We start from the raw sequence: 15587 nt of genomic DNA on the forward strand, positions 1-15587 counted from the left end.
CCTCCCTGGGCCGGGCTCCGGCTCCGGCTCCGCCTGCGGCCAGCGCTCTTCGGCCGCGCACAAGCGCTACCGCCGCCTGCAGAACTGGGTCTACAACGTGCTGGAGCGGCCCCGTGGCTGGGCCTTCATCTACCATGTCTTCATGTGAGTTTGCGACCCCGCGCCCCTTCTGAGTCTCCGCGCTCCCGCCCTGCGGAGCCCCAGCCTGAACCTCGTCTTCCTGGGGACCGCGCCCAGCCCTGGCTCCGCCTCCTGCTCCCACCCTCACGATGAACCCCTATTTTTCTTTCCCCAAGTCGTGAGCCCTATTTCTGACTCCCTGGGCCTGACCCTAACCTCTGACCCCTGTTTGACCTGGCTTCTTATCCCTGCCCCCTCAACTCCTCATTTTCATCCTGGTCTCCAACCCCAGCTTCTTTGTCCAGGTATCCCCCACATCCACCTTCTTCTTCCCCCATCTTCTCCCTAAAGTCCGGAGCCACTGAAGTGGGGCTCCCTTTTCTTTCTTCCCACCTCTGCCTCCCTGTGTCCCAAATACAAAGAAGTCCTCACACACTTTCTGTTACCTCCTGCTGGGCTCTGTAGCTGCCTCTGTTGGGATCCCACCTGCCAATCCCTTGGAGATGGCCCCCACCCAGCCCTGATTGTAGGTTTTTGGGATCCTTGAGGCCCACTTGGGCCCTGACACTGTGTGCTCTATCTGACTTTAGCTGTGTCTTCACTCTGTCTTCCCTGCCACTCTCAACTTCCTCAGGCACAGCAGTGGGCCTCCCTGCCTGTCCTGCCTGCTCGGCCTGCTCACTTGCCCAGTTTGCTGGCGGGCAGCACCAGGCCTGGCTCTGGGCAGAGGGGAAAGTAAGAGGGGAGGGGTAGATTAGGAAACAATGACGCTGCTGGTCCCTCCTCTCCGTCACTGGGCTCCTACAACTTTCAACACCACTGACCCCTCTTGGATGTAAAGAATGAATTTTGGCAGCTCAGAGCTCAGTCTTGGGGGACGGCCTGACCCAGCTGGGAACATGAGAGCTCCGCGGATATCAGTTGAAGGGCTGGGCCTGTGACTGGGACGCTGGGAGGTTCACAAGAGAGAGCCCTCCGATTCCTGGAAAATAGGCTGCTATTGATCCCTCCCTGTTGCCCCCAGAGAGGGGCTTCTGGTCTTGGGGTCTTCTGGGTGGTCCATGTGCCTGTCCACCTGGATGTCTGACAGTCCTTCTGGCTATCCCTCTTCCAGGCTGAGTTTTCATCTATGTGTGGGTTGGCCTGTCTGTCCATCTCTCACCTACCTGCTTCTGTTCATTGATTTCCATCCCTCTGGTGCCCTCTCTAGTTATCTGTGTGCCTGTCTGTCCATCTGTCTATCCACTTGTCTGCCTGTCCCTGTCCATTTCCACCTGCCTTTTGGTCTGCCTGCCTCTGCCCTGTCTGAACTGGTCCCAGGGAGTTTCCCAGGTGAAAGGGAAGAAGATGCTGGCACAAGGAGCCCCCCTGGCCACAGGGAGAGGTCAAAGAAGAGAACGCTCTTGGTCATTAAGCACCTGGGAGTAGCAGCCTTGACTTTGTGCAGAGACCCTACTGGGTTAGGCTCAGGGCAGAGAGTTGAGATTGCTCAGAACATGAAGTTCAGCTTTGAGTCAGGGTTCGAGGTTAAGGGTAGCCCACCCACCCCCATGCCTGTTGGGAGAGCCTAGGATGAATGTTTATCACTGCAGAGAGGACCACTTGGAGCGATGCAGGTTCAGTGCTGGGGTACAAGGGACTGTGGAGTAGGAATGAGAAGCAGGGGGCTATTAAGAGCGGGTGCATTGTGGTACCCTCGGCTGCCCAAGGAGGGAGAGACACTCCACAGACATCTGCTGCACCCTTCACGGGCTGCTCTTGGGAGGTCACTTTTCCAAGGTGTGGTTGGGCCTGGGGAAGCCCATAGAAGGCAGGAATCCTTAGCCCCCAGGCCTATTCTCTAAGCATCATGAGGGTCACTGGAGGTGAGGAATCCACTGCCTGTCCCACGGTCAGCCACTGTCGTCACCTCCTCTAGAAGGGCCTCCCCTTCCTCTCCAGGAGCTAAATCCACTGGCACCTTTGCCCCACATCCTGCCCTTTCCGGATGCCAGGAATGCCCTGGCCAGGGGCAGCTTCTCTTGACCACTTGTCCCCAGGAGCCCAGGGCTGAGGCCTCTCTCAGAAGTTCTGGTGGCGGAAATGAGGTGTGACAGTGGCCAGAGCTTTACACATCTCAGGCAATTGGTCATCTACCTTAAAAATCAAAGGGCACCAAGAGGTCAGGAGCCTCACTTCTTGCATGCTATATAACCTTGGACTGATTGCCGGGCCTCTCCGAGCTTTAGATTGCTAGACTGTCACACAGGTTGAAAACCCCAACCTTGTGGGCCTCCCGCTTGGATGAGCTGATGGTTAGGAAAGACCATGGTAAGCTGCAAGGGCCTGTCTGAGCATGAGGGATGGTGGTTATTACTGGGGTTGGGAGGGGGCCTGTGCAGAGCCCTCACCTGTTCTTGAGGAGCTCCCGATGTGGGGTTTCCCAGTCACTCACTGCAGGGTGTTTTGTGTGTTCTTGCCAGGAAGTAATGCCTGCTGTTAGGCTTCAATCCGTATTGCTGCACTTTGGGTCAAATCTTTTCTCCCCTTCCTGAGTCTCCCTCAGATTCAGCCCCGGTGAGGGGAGTTTAGTGTGTATGGTTAGCTAGGATCCCCTTCCCAGATACTTAGGCCCCATCAGAAGAGCCTGGCAGAGAGGGGCTCAGGAAGGAGGAAATAGGGGTGAGCTGGGTCCACCTTCTCTAGGAGACATTTCCTTCACACCTATCAGCCAGATCCCTCTGGGCCCCACACGGTACCTGCACATTTTCTGGCATCCAGAGGTGGGTAAGCCTAGATAACAAGCCCCGATTCAGCTCCTCCTGTGAGCAGCTGGGGCCCCTGAGAAGTGGGAACCATTGACCCCTGATTTCTCTTTATTGAGATCCAGAATGAGGGATTGTTGGGCCCCGCTCTAAGGTCCCCCTCTTTAGCCCCTTGGTTCTGCCACTAAGCCTCTGTCACCTATACTGTATCCCAACCCTATTTAAGCCTTCAACCCTTCACAAGCCCCACTCTGATTTTTCAGAGACACCTCATCACTGCCCATCTTGCTTCAGAGCCGTTGAGGAATGCCCGTCCCCTTATTGCCCCCTAGTAAGGCCACACCAGGCTCCTGTCTCAAGTCAGAGGGCCCATCTGTTCTCCCCGAGCTGCTGTGAGATGCTTGCTGTTCCCAGCCCCCAGCTGTCCAGCAAACTTTCTGTGTGTGAAGGTTTACGGCTTTGTAAACATCCTCCCAGCAGCCTCTTGTCCCTGGGGTCAGAAGCTGTGGGAATGGGGAGGGGAAGAGGTGGCCATAGCTCCTAGGGCCCTCAGGCTCCTAACCCGTGTGTCCCCAAGCTGCCCACCCTGACCCCTGCCTGGATTGGTAATAGTCCCAGTGAAGGTGACCCCAACCCTTGGGGACCCCTGCTAAATTGTCCTCACATGTTGATAGCCCCGTTCTGTTTATGAGAAAACGGAGGCTCTGGAGACCAAAGTCATACAGTAAATTAGTGTCAGATGCAGGACCAGACCCTACCACCCCTGATTCCCTGTCTAAGACTTTGCCCTTTGCTCCCTGCAGCCTCCTGGCTTGGCTTTTGGATTTTGAACTGAAATTTATGATGGCGCATGGAGCACCCCGCTGAGTGCCAGGCAGTGTGCTAAGGACTCTCTGTGAATCACTGCCTTGCTTCTCTAGTGCTGCAATAACAGACGTGACATGACACAAGTGGATGACTTTAACCATCATGGATTTATTTTCTTACAGTCTAGGAGACTAGAAGTCTGAGTTCAAAGCACCAGCTCTAGGGACTGGGTGAAGGCCCCTTGTTTCAGGCCCACTAGAGCTGGAGGCTTTTTCTAACTCACACAGCTGCTGGCTGCTGAGGCTGACATACCCAAGGTAGACAGGTAAAATGGCACAGTCCCAAGATTAACAGACAATATGTAGGCCTCTAGTTCAAGTCCAGAAACAATCCCAAGATTGGCAGGAAACATGGCAGGATCCAGATGTGCCAAGAAGCTAGAGACCTGCCTCAAAGCTTCTCCTTATATACTGGAAACAGGTCTTACCCCGAAGCCAGCTACTTAGCTGCTCACAGCAGATTCCACCATGGAGGTGATTACCATCTCATTATGGGGAATAACTACATCCAGCTGCCCAGCCACTCAAAACCACCATCCAGCTAAGTTGACACACAACTACCACAGCCACACTCACTGTAGCCTTCAGCCACCCCCAGAGGTGGGCATTGATATCTTCCACATTTGATAGACTAGGGAACTGAGCCTCAGGAGAGGTCACCAATCAATGTGGAAGAGCCTCAGCCCAGAGCCAGGGTGCTGGGTCAAGCTTTCTCTTGCACTCTAGCCTCAGTGAGCCCTCACTGCCCCGAGCAGCAGCATCTCTGCCCCAGCCTCCAGGCAGCAGAGGGTGGACAGAGGGAGGAGTTTGTGGGACTGAATGGAAACTGCTCAGCCCCACCCAATGCAGTTACACTTTTGTTGTACCCTAAACCAAACCAAACTCCCTGCCATCAAGTCAATACTGACTCATAACCCCTTTGGATTTCCAAGGTGGTAAATCTTTATGGAAATAGATTGCCAAGTCTTTCTTCTGCAGAGTGGCTGGTGGGCTTGAACCACTAACTTTCTCATTAGCAGTCAAACGCCTTAGCCACTATGCCACTGGAGCACCTTGTACACAGCTTTGTATAATATCCCTACTATCTGTCTATCTCACGCACACGCACACTGTGACATTTCCACACATGTTCATGGGTGTCACAAAGGCATGCACCACTTGCATCCATGGAAAAGAAGTCTAATACATAGCTGCCCCACCTCTTCACCCCACTTCATTCATAGACACACAAACATAGACACACATCTGAGCCTGTGGCCCCTGCCCAGGTCCCTAGGACAGAACAGAGTTGGCCTCCCTCCTTGAGGGTTTGCAGTCCCTAGTCCCCTAGTCCATAACCACAGGAGCTCTGGTAGCATAGTGGCTAAGGCACTTGACTGTTAACCGGAAGGCTGGCAGTTCAAACCCACCAGCCACTCCTCGGAAGGAAGATGGGGCAATCTACATCTGTAGTGATACTGCCTCGGAAACCCAAGAAGGGGTCGTTCCTGCCTTGGAAACCCGAGGAGGGGTCGCTATGAGTCGGGTCGACTCAACGGCACATAACAGCAACAAGTCCATAACCACAGGGCTGAGCTACTGGGTCTGTGTGTTTGTGCTTGTGCCTTGGACAATGCGTCTCTGCGGACGTCTGGAAGCATCTCATATGGGGCACCTCAGAACCATGTGGGAATGGAGTGGCTGGCTTCTTTAAACTTTGCTGTTCTTTGCTGCTCCTGAAGGGTCCTCTTAAATCATTCTGTGCAACCCTGCAGTGTACTGCTGGGTATACCAGGGCACAGAAAGGGCATACTCAGCTTAGGTCACACTAAGTCACTGGTGGAACGTGCTGGGAACCTAGGCCCCTGCCTCACAGATCAGGACTTTAGATTTTCCTAACCCCAGCTGATAGGGAGGACAGAAGCTCCAAGAACTTTGCCTGTGACCCAAGTTCTTGTGCTGCTGTTTTCAGCCCCCTTTCCTTTTGTTTGATCTTTGTCAGGAGAGGGAGAATGGAGGGGTCATCCTGGCCACCTTCCTTCACTCCTCTCCCTTCTCTTTTATACCCCTTTGCTCATTCCTTCCCATGTTCTCCTTTGGGGTCGTTGGGGGCAGCCTAGCTCTCTCATTGCCTGCCTATCCCACTTCAGCAACATGGGACATTCATACCTTCCATTGAGGAAGCCCTGCTGGATGTCTAACTTCAATCCCTACTGCTGCAGAAACTTATCACCTCAGAACGTTGGAGCCAAGATGAGTGTTACAGGAGGTGATTATTCTTGAGCTGATGGCAGCACTTTGAGTGGGTGATTAATTTAAGGTTCTCTGAGCCAGTCAGGGGAGCTGAAACTGCCTGGGGAGCAGGGAGAGAGGGAGACTCTGCAGGCCGGCCAAGGCCCTGCCTCTGCCTGGAGGAGATCGTGCAGGGAGCTTCCCCTTATCACCAGCTTGAACTTTTCTCACCCCCTCCCTCTCCTACATCGATATAATACGTGTCTTTGGATAGGTCATACGTGTCTTTGGATAGGTTGGATCCTCTTGTGAGCTAGGGGACTCAGGGGAAAAGCAGGGAATTCTGAGTGTTTGACTTGGGTTCAAGGAGCTCTGGTGCCTAAGGCATTTGACTGCTAACCAGAAGGTTGGTGGTTCAAACCTGCCAGGCACTCTGTGGAAGGGAGACTGGGCAATCTACTTCTGTAAAGACTTACTGCCTTGGAAACCCAATGGGGGTTGCTATGAGTCCGAATTGATTTGATGGCAGTGAGTGTTTTTTTTTTTTTTTTTTTTTACCTCAGTTGGAGAGGTCCTCCAACCCCCTAGTGTAGGAGTTCTGGGGCTAGGTCAGGAGAGTCAGGGAGACTTTACATTTCTCCAGTGGCTGTGCCACCAAGGATTAAAGACTTGGGCTCCAGGTTTGACAGATTTGGACTCAATCCCAGTTCTTCCCTTACCAGTCCTGTGTCCTTAAGCACATTGCTTAACTTCTCAAGTCTTAGTTTTCTCAACTGAAAACTGGAAATGATGATACCTGCCTCTTAGGAGTGTTCAGGGTAATTGAGATAAAGCATCTGGCACCGTGCTGGACACAGGTGTTACCTGTTACCACCACCACCACCACCGCCACCATCGTTGTCACCATACTGTTGTTATCCTTATCATTGTCCTCCATGGGGTATCCTTGGCTTGGTGTGGTGAGTGTGTCTGGGTGTGCCCAGAAGAATGTGGAAGCGTGTGGGAGTGGGACTGTACTCTTGTGTGTTATGGGTGTGAGCGGCTGTCCACAGGAAGTCTGAGGATGTGTCTGTGTGGCTTTTGGGAGTATCTAGCACCTGGCACACCCAGTCCTCAGCACTGCACTTACATTTTCTCATTTCACCCTCATGCCATTATATCAGGCGGGGCACTATTATTATACCCATTCCACAGTTGAGGAAACTGAGGCTAGGCGGGGTAGTCACACAGCTAGTGAGTGGTCACAACAGGACTCCAACTCGGATCCCTAGGACACACATAGATTTATTCCTTCAGTTGCCAAATATTGTTAAAGGGCATTGACTCCGTGCTATGTGTGGGGCGCCAAGGGGTACAGATCATGCCTGTGCTCCGCCTGGGGGAATGTACAGTTCGGGGACTTCAGGACCTGCCCTGAACCACTGGCCCCTGCTGCTTCCTCTCACAAGGGACTTGGAGAGGTAGTCTGAATGTGGGTGTGCATGTGTGGGTAGTGGATGCAAGAGTGTCATTGTATACGGCTGCAGTATAGGCCTCGTTGGCAAACCCTGGCAGCTAGCCTGGCCCTAGGGAGATGGAACAAAAGCCATGGAGGTCAGGGGCATGACCCGGGGACCCCTGAGAGAGAAGGGCAATTGGCCCCTCTCTCCTGGGTCTACCTTTCTCATCTCCAGATGAGCACATCATCCCTGAGGAATCTCAAAGGAGATGTAGAGATCTCAGTCCCGACCCTTCCTGGAAGGTGCCCATCCCCACGCCACTCCCACCCCCGGCCTCAGTGTCCTCCTCTATAGAATGGGGCGCAACAGGAAAGTGCACCGCTCAGAGGTACCTGGTACAGAGTAGTGTTGGATGAATGGGGAGAATCGCTATTTCAGGATCTTGAGTTTTGCAGGGTCAGAGTTGGGGGAGCTGTTCTTCCAGCATCTTCTCCCTTGTCCCCTCAGTTGACATGGCAACCCTTAGAAGGATCCTCAAGACTCTGCTGTCCGTAGCTAAGGCTCTGAGGGTCTGAGGAGAGGGTACCAGTCAGACCTCTGGGACCCCCATGGAGCCGCCACCTACCCACTCCAGGCAACTCTGTCCCTAGGGCAGGATCGGGCATGCCCTGCAGGTTGGCACTTGGGGGGGTGAGGAGCAGGAGGGGCAGCCCCAGGCAGCAGACTAATTGGGCTGGGAATCCGTGGGCAACGCCTGAGGGAGGGAGGCTAAGGGAGCAGGGAGCTCAGCCATTCCTTCCTTCTTCGCTCCTGGAGATTTGGGGAAGAGTGGGTGGAGTGGAGTCACTGGCCTAGAGGTCCTCCCCCATTCTTGCAGGGAAATCTGGGGATGCCTCCTGAGACTCTTTGGGCATTTAAGCCAGTGTAGTGGGACAGGGAGACTAGCTGGAAATGAACAGAGCATGGTTCCTACTGCTGCAGAAGGAATGGAGGTCTGACAGCAGGAAGGACTGCCCAGTAACCAGGAGGTGGAGTGTGACAGATTTTCTGGAATACTGTTCCAAAAAGTTGGGGGCCCCTGTCTGGCTGGGCTGGACAAGATTTACTATAGTGATTGTCCCTATCAAGCAAAGGAGTGGTACCTCTCCCCTCAGAAGGATGGAAGGTCGATGCCTGGTCCATTTGAGCCCAACTTTGGGGAGTGAGTGAGGGTCAGATCAAGTACTCAGTGACTTTTGGGCAGAGGGTTCACACAGGCTACATGTCCCCCACCCTCCCTTCCCTGTCATTCCTCCCTGGGAGCCTCAGGCCTGTCCAGGTCACTGTCTTTTGGTTTATTTTTTGCTGGGCTCGGCTGTCCCCTGGGAGGGGACAGGATAGGGAGAGAAGGAGAAACAGCTTTGTCAGCATAATCCCAGGCCTCTCTGCTCCTGCCCATCTCTGCCCAGCTACCACCCTCTTCTGGAGGGCCAGGCCCCGGGTGCAGTGTGGGTGGCATCCCTGTGGGACCTCCCCCCCCCCCGCCCCGCCCCGGAGGCAGGTCTGGAGTCAGCCATAGACCTTTCTACCCTTCTCCTTTCTCCATACATCTTGGCCACAGACTATCAGAGCCAGAAGGCCCCAGAGCTCAAATAGATCCATGGCTTTATTTCACAGATGGGAAAACTGAGGCCAAGAAAAGAGACCTGACTGCTTAGGGACACAGCACACACAGGGCCCTATTTTGCCTCCCTCTCCTCAATAGATGGAAGTTGTACTGGAGCAGCTGAGAATAGAGGAATCCTGCCTCCTGGCTCTGCCTGTGTCCTGGAGGGGAGGAAGCAGCCCTGGAATTTCTTCATCCATTCATCTCTTTCTCAGACCTCTGGGGATGAGTGACATTGTGGTGGGAGAGATAGGCCTGTAAGTATAGAATAGGGAGGGAAGTATGACCCCTTGCCCGGCAGAGGGAGGGAGGCAGGCACAGCCTGGGGCTGCAGTGGAGGCTGAGTGAGGTATCTGCCCCCTTCCTTGGCTCCTTTATCATTCTGAAAATAAATTAGCCCTATTTTACTAAGGCTGGGATTAAGGCATTGAGAAGTTAAGTCACTTGCCCAAGGTCAGCATTGCTAATAAGTGGTAGAAGCAAGATGTGAACCTACAGTGTGGCTTCCTGTGAATGTGTGCGTCTAACCACTGTCATACTGCCTGTCTGACCCCGATGGGCTTTCCCCTCCTGAACGCCCTCATTCTTTGACTTTCCCCACACTTGCCTCTCTGGCTCTACCCTCTCAGTTTTATCAGCCGTTTCACTTCTTCATTCCTGTTGAATATGGAGGCCCCTAGGGCCCTGTCCTGGGTCCTGTTCTCGCTGTTGACAGTTTTGAGAGGAAGCATCTCGTGCACTTCTGCAACAGTGGTTACCTCTGTGATGACAGCGCCCCCCTTGCAGCTTCATCCCTGAGCTTCCTGTCTCGCTGCTTGCTGGATGCTGTGCCTTCTCCTCTCCCCTGGACACCTTGAACTCAGCATCTCCTTCTAAACCTGCACCCCTTCCTCTGCCCCTCTCATGCCCAAGTGGACTCTCATGCCCAAATCCACAACCCTGTTCTGTAAGCATCCTTTGCTCTCTGCCTAGGAAATGACTCTCAGTGTCCCCTGAGTGTCATGCTGCTCAGTGCACCATGCTGCTGCAGGTGTTGCCCTTCTCTCGGCCACCCCATCATCTAACTAACTTCTATTCATTCATCTTTCAAATCCCCATTTGGGCACCACCTCCCCTTGGAAGCACTATCTGCTCACCCCCACCCCAGGCCCAGTTGGGGGCATGTGTCCTTCGGTGCCCCCTGTGTGTTCTTTCTTTTTCCCATTGGGCTTTGAGATCTGGGTGGGTATGAGTTGAACACAATGCTTGGCACCTGGTAGATAATTAGAGAATGTTTGTTGAGTGACTGAATGAAGGTGGCATGGAGGATGGGTTGTAAGGATGAGATGGGTTTTGCTGGCTAGAGAGTAGTGGAGAAAAGGCCTGTACACCAAAAACCTTGTTGTCGTTGTTGTTGTTATGTGCCATGGAGTCGGACCGGGCTCATAGCGACCCCTCCTTGGGTTTCCGAAGCAGTATCACTATGGAAGTAGATTGCCCAACCTTCCTTCTGAGAAGTGGCTGGTGGGTTTGAACCGCCAGCCTTCTGGTGAGCAGTCAAGTGCCTTAGGCACTATGCTACCAGAGCTCCCACTGAAGACTAGGGGTCCTAAGTTGGAAGCGTTCATGATCTTGATGGATGGAGGGAACAGCAGGAATGAATGCTTTGAGGTGGGACCTTTTTCTCGCCACCTCCTTTGCTCCAGGATCTTCAGAGTCTGAAGTGTCCAAGGCCCTGAGGGTGGGCCCTTGACCACCAGGCTATGGAGGTGGGCTTTACCCTGTGGGCAGTGAGGAGCCTTGGGCAGCTGTTAAGCATGACAAGGCAGGGACTTTGGATGGGAACCAGGGCTTGACTGAGCTTTTCCTGTAAGCAAGCGCTCTGCAAACCCTAGGCCATTTAGTTCTCTCAGTACCTCTATGTGGCAGGCACTGTTTCTGCTCACATTTTGCAGAAGGGGAACTAAGGCTCAGAGAAGGAAAGTACCATGTGCAAAGTTACATGGTTTGTCCATGGCAGAACCAGGATTTGAACCCATGTCTGTGTGACACCCAAGCCCAAGGTCTAAATGGTTCTCAGACTCGTCAGCAGAACTGGTAGTGGTTTTCACTGGCCTAAGGCAAAAATGAAGAAAATAAGGACAACATGGGGATTTTTTCATAAAGCTAACTTTATTCCATTTAAAGAACTGTCTTTTATGCTGAGATTATGTCCTTTCTTTTATGAAATGATGGGGCTGGAAATTTTTTTTTTAAATGTCCTTACTTGGCAAAATCAAAAGTTGACAACCTTATGCAGCCCCAAAAGTGTTTTTGGAAATTTTACTGGTGAAATCCCTGAGCCCTGGCGCCATCCTGCCTTCTTCCTCCTGAGCTCTTGGGGCCAAAACAGGAGGAGTCTGGGCGGAGATGGAAGGATGGAAACAGCTAGGAGGTAGGGGGATGGAGGAATGGACAGTGTGGACCGTTTACCCCTCAGGACCTCAATCCTTGTCCTTCTGTGTGCACAGAGAGGATCAGCCCAAGGCTCTTTCCTAACATGGGGGAGGGTGTTCATCCTGAATCAGAGCTCACCTTCAGTGAAAGGAACATTGGACCTGGAGTCAGCAGACCAGGGTTCAGCTCCCACCTCTGCCACTTTGAGCCTGTGGGACCCCAAGCAGGTGACTCAACCTCTCTGAGGCCTCAGCTTTCATCTATGTAGAATGACAGGCACTATCTCCACCTGCCCACCTCACAGCACTGTCTGTGAGGTGATGAAGAATAGAGGAGTTATTGAAGTATAATATTCTTATCTTCTCAACATAAGTTCCCTCTGGCCCTGGGCTCTCAGCTCACCCTTGCCCTCAGTGGTTTGAACTCTAAGAAAGGGAGTTGAGGGTATGAGTGGTCCTCAGGCTCTGTAAGAGCAAGTCAGGCAGACTGGCAATTCTTTTCCTCAGGAGCGCCTAGACAGGAGTTCAGAGATACAACAGAGGACTGGAGGCCTGGGGAACTCTAAGACCAGGAAACTAATAGGTGATGAGCAGTGAGTCCTTCCCATGAGTGCTAAGTACAGAGTTTGCCATATAGTAGTAGGAGTCGTTGTATAATCTATACCAGGTCTTGTGGTAAATACTTTTTGCATACTACCTTATTTAATCCTTCCAAGGACTCTGCGAGGTAGGTATCGTTATTCCCATGGTACAGATGTGGACACTGAAGTGTGAAGGGAAGCACTTGCCCTGACCGCACAGGCAGTAAGTGGTGAATACCCAGCAGGATGAGAGTCTTCTGGGATCAGTCCAGACAATGGAGTGCCCTGAAAGCCTCACAATCAAAGGACCTTGTGGTAGGAGAGAGGGGAACAGGTTGCAGGGCTGCGGGGTGGGGGTGGGGGTGGGGCGTGTTATGATGCCAGTGGGAATGGGCCGAGGGGGGAGACCAGAGGCCTGTTCCTGCTGCTAGCTTCCAGCCATCACCTCGCACTCTGAGTCTCAGCCTCCTCCTCCTGCTGTGGCTCAATAATAATAAAGATATAATGACATCGGTTGCCATGGAGTCGATCCTGACTCCACATGCACCAGGATCTGTGTTCCTTAGGGTTTGCAGTGGCTGATTGTTTTGGAAGTAGATCACCAGGCTTTTCTTTTGAGGTGCCTCTGGGTGGACTAGAACCCCCGACCTTGCGGTTAGCGGTGGAGTACGTTAACCATTTGCAGCACCCAGGGATGCCAAGATAATAATACCCTCTCAGACCCTGTAGGACATAGTAGAACTGCTGTCAGGTCTCCAAAGCTGTCATCTTTACAGAGGCAGATTACCACATTTTTCTCCCAGGGAGCGGCTAGTGCCTTCCGACCACCAACCTTTCAGTTTGCAGCTGAGCACTTAATCAGTGCACCACCAGGACTCCTTAAGATAATAATGGTAAATACTAACCGAGCACCTTGTCTCAGTTTTTCCTCTCCACAAGCCTGAGGCAGGAACAGAGAAACCTGTGAGAGCCGGAACTCCATGGGACTGCCTTGTTTTCCCAGGTCTCACAAGTTTTACGCCTTTGAGGGTGGGGAGGTGGCTTTTCTATCGCTCCTTTTAGTGAAAATATTTGAGTTCTCATTCTCTGACAGGTTTCTGCCTTACACTGGTTCTGGCTTTTGCAGGCTTCACTGTGCTATTGTCACGTTCAGTTTTCAGACTAGGAGGCTGAGGCATAGCAAGGTTAAATAACTTGCCCAGTTGTGTTGTTGTTGTTATGTGCCGTCGAGTCGGCCCCGACTCATAGCGACCCCTCCTTGGGTTTCCCAGGCAGTATCATTACAGAAGTAGATTTCCCCATCTTCCTTCTGAGGATTGGCTGGTGGGTTTGAACCACCAGCCTTCTGGTTAGCCGTCAAGTGCCTTAGGCACTACGCTACCAGAGCTCCCAATCTCACTGCCTTCAAGTCGATTCTGAGTCACAGTGACCCCTCCTTGGGTTTTCGAGGCAGTATCTCTACTGAAGTGGATTGCCCAGTCTTCCTTCTGTGGAATGGCTGGTGAGTTTGAACCGCCAGCCTTCTGGTTGGCAGTCAAATGCCTTCAGCGCTGGCACTATGCTACCAGAAAAGGCAAGAATTCTAATTCCAGAAGTCCCACCCTAGAGGCTGAGCGCTTACCACCACCTAATGCTTAACTCGCCCTGATGGTGCTTGCGTGCTTGTAGGTCTGCCAGGAGACTCAAGGTCCTGCCCCCACACCCCCGCCCCAACTCTGCACCATAGACTCTCTCCTTGTGCTCTCATTTCGGAAGCCTGGTCCCATAGGGCTAGTCCTGTGCCCGGTGCTGGGGACAGAGCAGTGGATCAGACCCTCCCCTGCTCCCTAGGGGCTGTAGGTTTGGGAGCTGGCAGTTACCAGGCAGAGTGATAAGTACCACTTTCTGAGCAGTGTGGTCCTGGGAGAGCCCAGCAAGCTGGGGCTGGCTGGGAAGGTTTTCCAGAGGAAGAGACCTGAGAGGTGAGTGGGAGCTGGAGTCAGAGGGAGTAGCATGGGCAAAGGCCCAGAGGTGAGGCTGAACACAGCATCTGCAGAAAACTGCAAGAAGTCAGGAGTGGGAGCCTCGAGGAGGCAGGAGGTGTCCAGAGAGGGGCTGGGATGAGGCAGGGCTGGGATGAGGAGAATGCCAGGCTGAGGAGCTCGGCTTCCTCCACTAAGATCTGGGAAGGAACGGGAGGCAGGTGGTAGCTCAGAGTGCATGGCAGATTCGTATTTTAGAAACACCTCTCTGAGGCTGGCCTGGAGGGTGGAGGAAGGGGATGGAGTTCCAGGGGTGCCTCCTGATTGAGTGACACCTAAACCCAACTGGGTGCCCTTTTTCCTCTGCCTCCCTCTTTTTCCACCCCTCTCCCCGGGGCTCCCGTGCCTGAGTCCTGTGGAAGGTAAGAGTCCAGAATTAGGAATTCACTGGGGGAGAACCACCCTTGATGTTTTCCCTTGTTGCCTTAGAGTTCTATAGGGCCAATCTAGCCACTGTCATCTCCACCTTCTACCAGGTCACAGTGGGAGAGCAGGGTGGTCTGTAAAGTCCAACCCCCAGGCTCTGGGCTGGACATTCCTCACCCAGGAGTCAGGAAGCTAGGCCTTCCTGGCTTCCTACCTCCAGGTGACAGATACCAATCCTGACAGGCAGGAACAGGGAGGCTGCACCCAGCACGGTTGGCCTGTGGCAGGCTGTGGTTGGAGAGACACTCCTCACATGGGGCAGTCTGCTGGATGTTGCCTGTCTGTGGGGACAGAATGGTCTGTAGGTGGGACAGTATTGGTGGGGGCCTTGAGGTCAGGGTTAGGCCATTATCCTTAGGCATAGGAAACCCTGAAGTGGCCCAGCAAGAGCCCTGGGCTAAGAGTAAGAGGCTTGGGGATCAGGGAGCCCCTGGAGGAGAGATGGGGGCACCCACCTAGGGCATATGGAAGTCCTGGGTTGGCTGCCTAGCCACAGTGCTAACCTTTTAAACACTTGGCTCTCTTCCTGAGCCTTGAGGAGGTGCTTCTGTGTGGTGAGGCCCAAGCTTTCCAGTGTGAAAGGCAGGGGGATGACATAAATGGTCTGAGTGCAGGGGGGAAGGGACAAAGAGGAGTGACCCAAGGTGTCTTACAGTGACTGATCCTGAAGACTTGTCCCTGAGGGTACTGCTGAGGGTCTGGAGGCTCCTTCTCCACCCTCCTCTACAAAGGGCTCTGTCCCCTCCTAGCCCCTAATCCTTTTGTCTTCCCTTCACGGAAACTTTCTGAGCCCCTGCCTACTAACCCCAGACCTAGCCTGCAGCCCTAGGACTTTGCCTATAGGGAAAGCTCAGCTGCCTATGCAAACCCTGGGCCTGGGGGAAGGTGTGAGTGACTGAGCTGGGGGAAGTGTTGGAAGCAGAGAGGGTAGGTACAGGCTCTGAAGCTGTTTGGAAAGAAGATCTAGGGATACAGGCTTGGGGAGGGATAAGGGTTCCTAGAATAGTGGCCTTAGAATGGCCAATGGGAGCACCAGGCATTCGTGGGATTTGTCCCAGTTAATGGTGGGGTGCCTTGGAGGAAGGCAGAGCCCAGGTAGCCCCATCTCCTCTCTCCTTCC

The 15587-nt window shown here is 53.3% G+C and overlaps 1 protein-coding gene across 1 annotated transcript in view; it reads left to right on the forward strand.

Moving 5' to 3' along the window:
- KCNQ4 (potassium voltage-gated channel subfamily Q member 4) overlaps positions 1-15587 on the forward strand; it is a 71391-nt gene that overhangs the window by 451 nt on the left and 55353 nt on the right. Inside the window, exon 2 of the mRNA XM_007952709.2 lies at positions 4-144. Coding sequence (XP_007950900.2) covers positions 4-144 — 141 coding nt within the window. The remainder of the gene's footprint in view (positions 1-3; positions 145-15587) is intronic.

The sequence above is a fragment of the Orycteropus afer genome, unplaced genomic scaffold (assembly GCF_000298275.1).
Source record: "Orycteropus afer afer isolate SDZICR_OR568_19922 unplaced genomic scaffold, OryAfe1.0 scaffold00355, whole genome shotgun sequence".
NCBI classification, from domain to species: Eukaryota; Metazoa; Chordata; class Mammalia; order Tubulidentata; family Orycteropodidae; genus Orycteropus; species Orycteropus afer.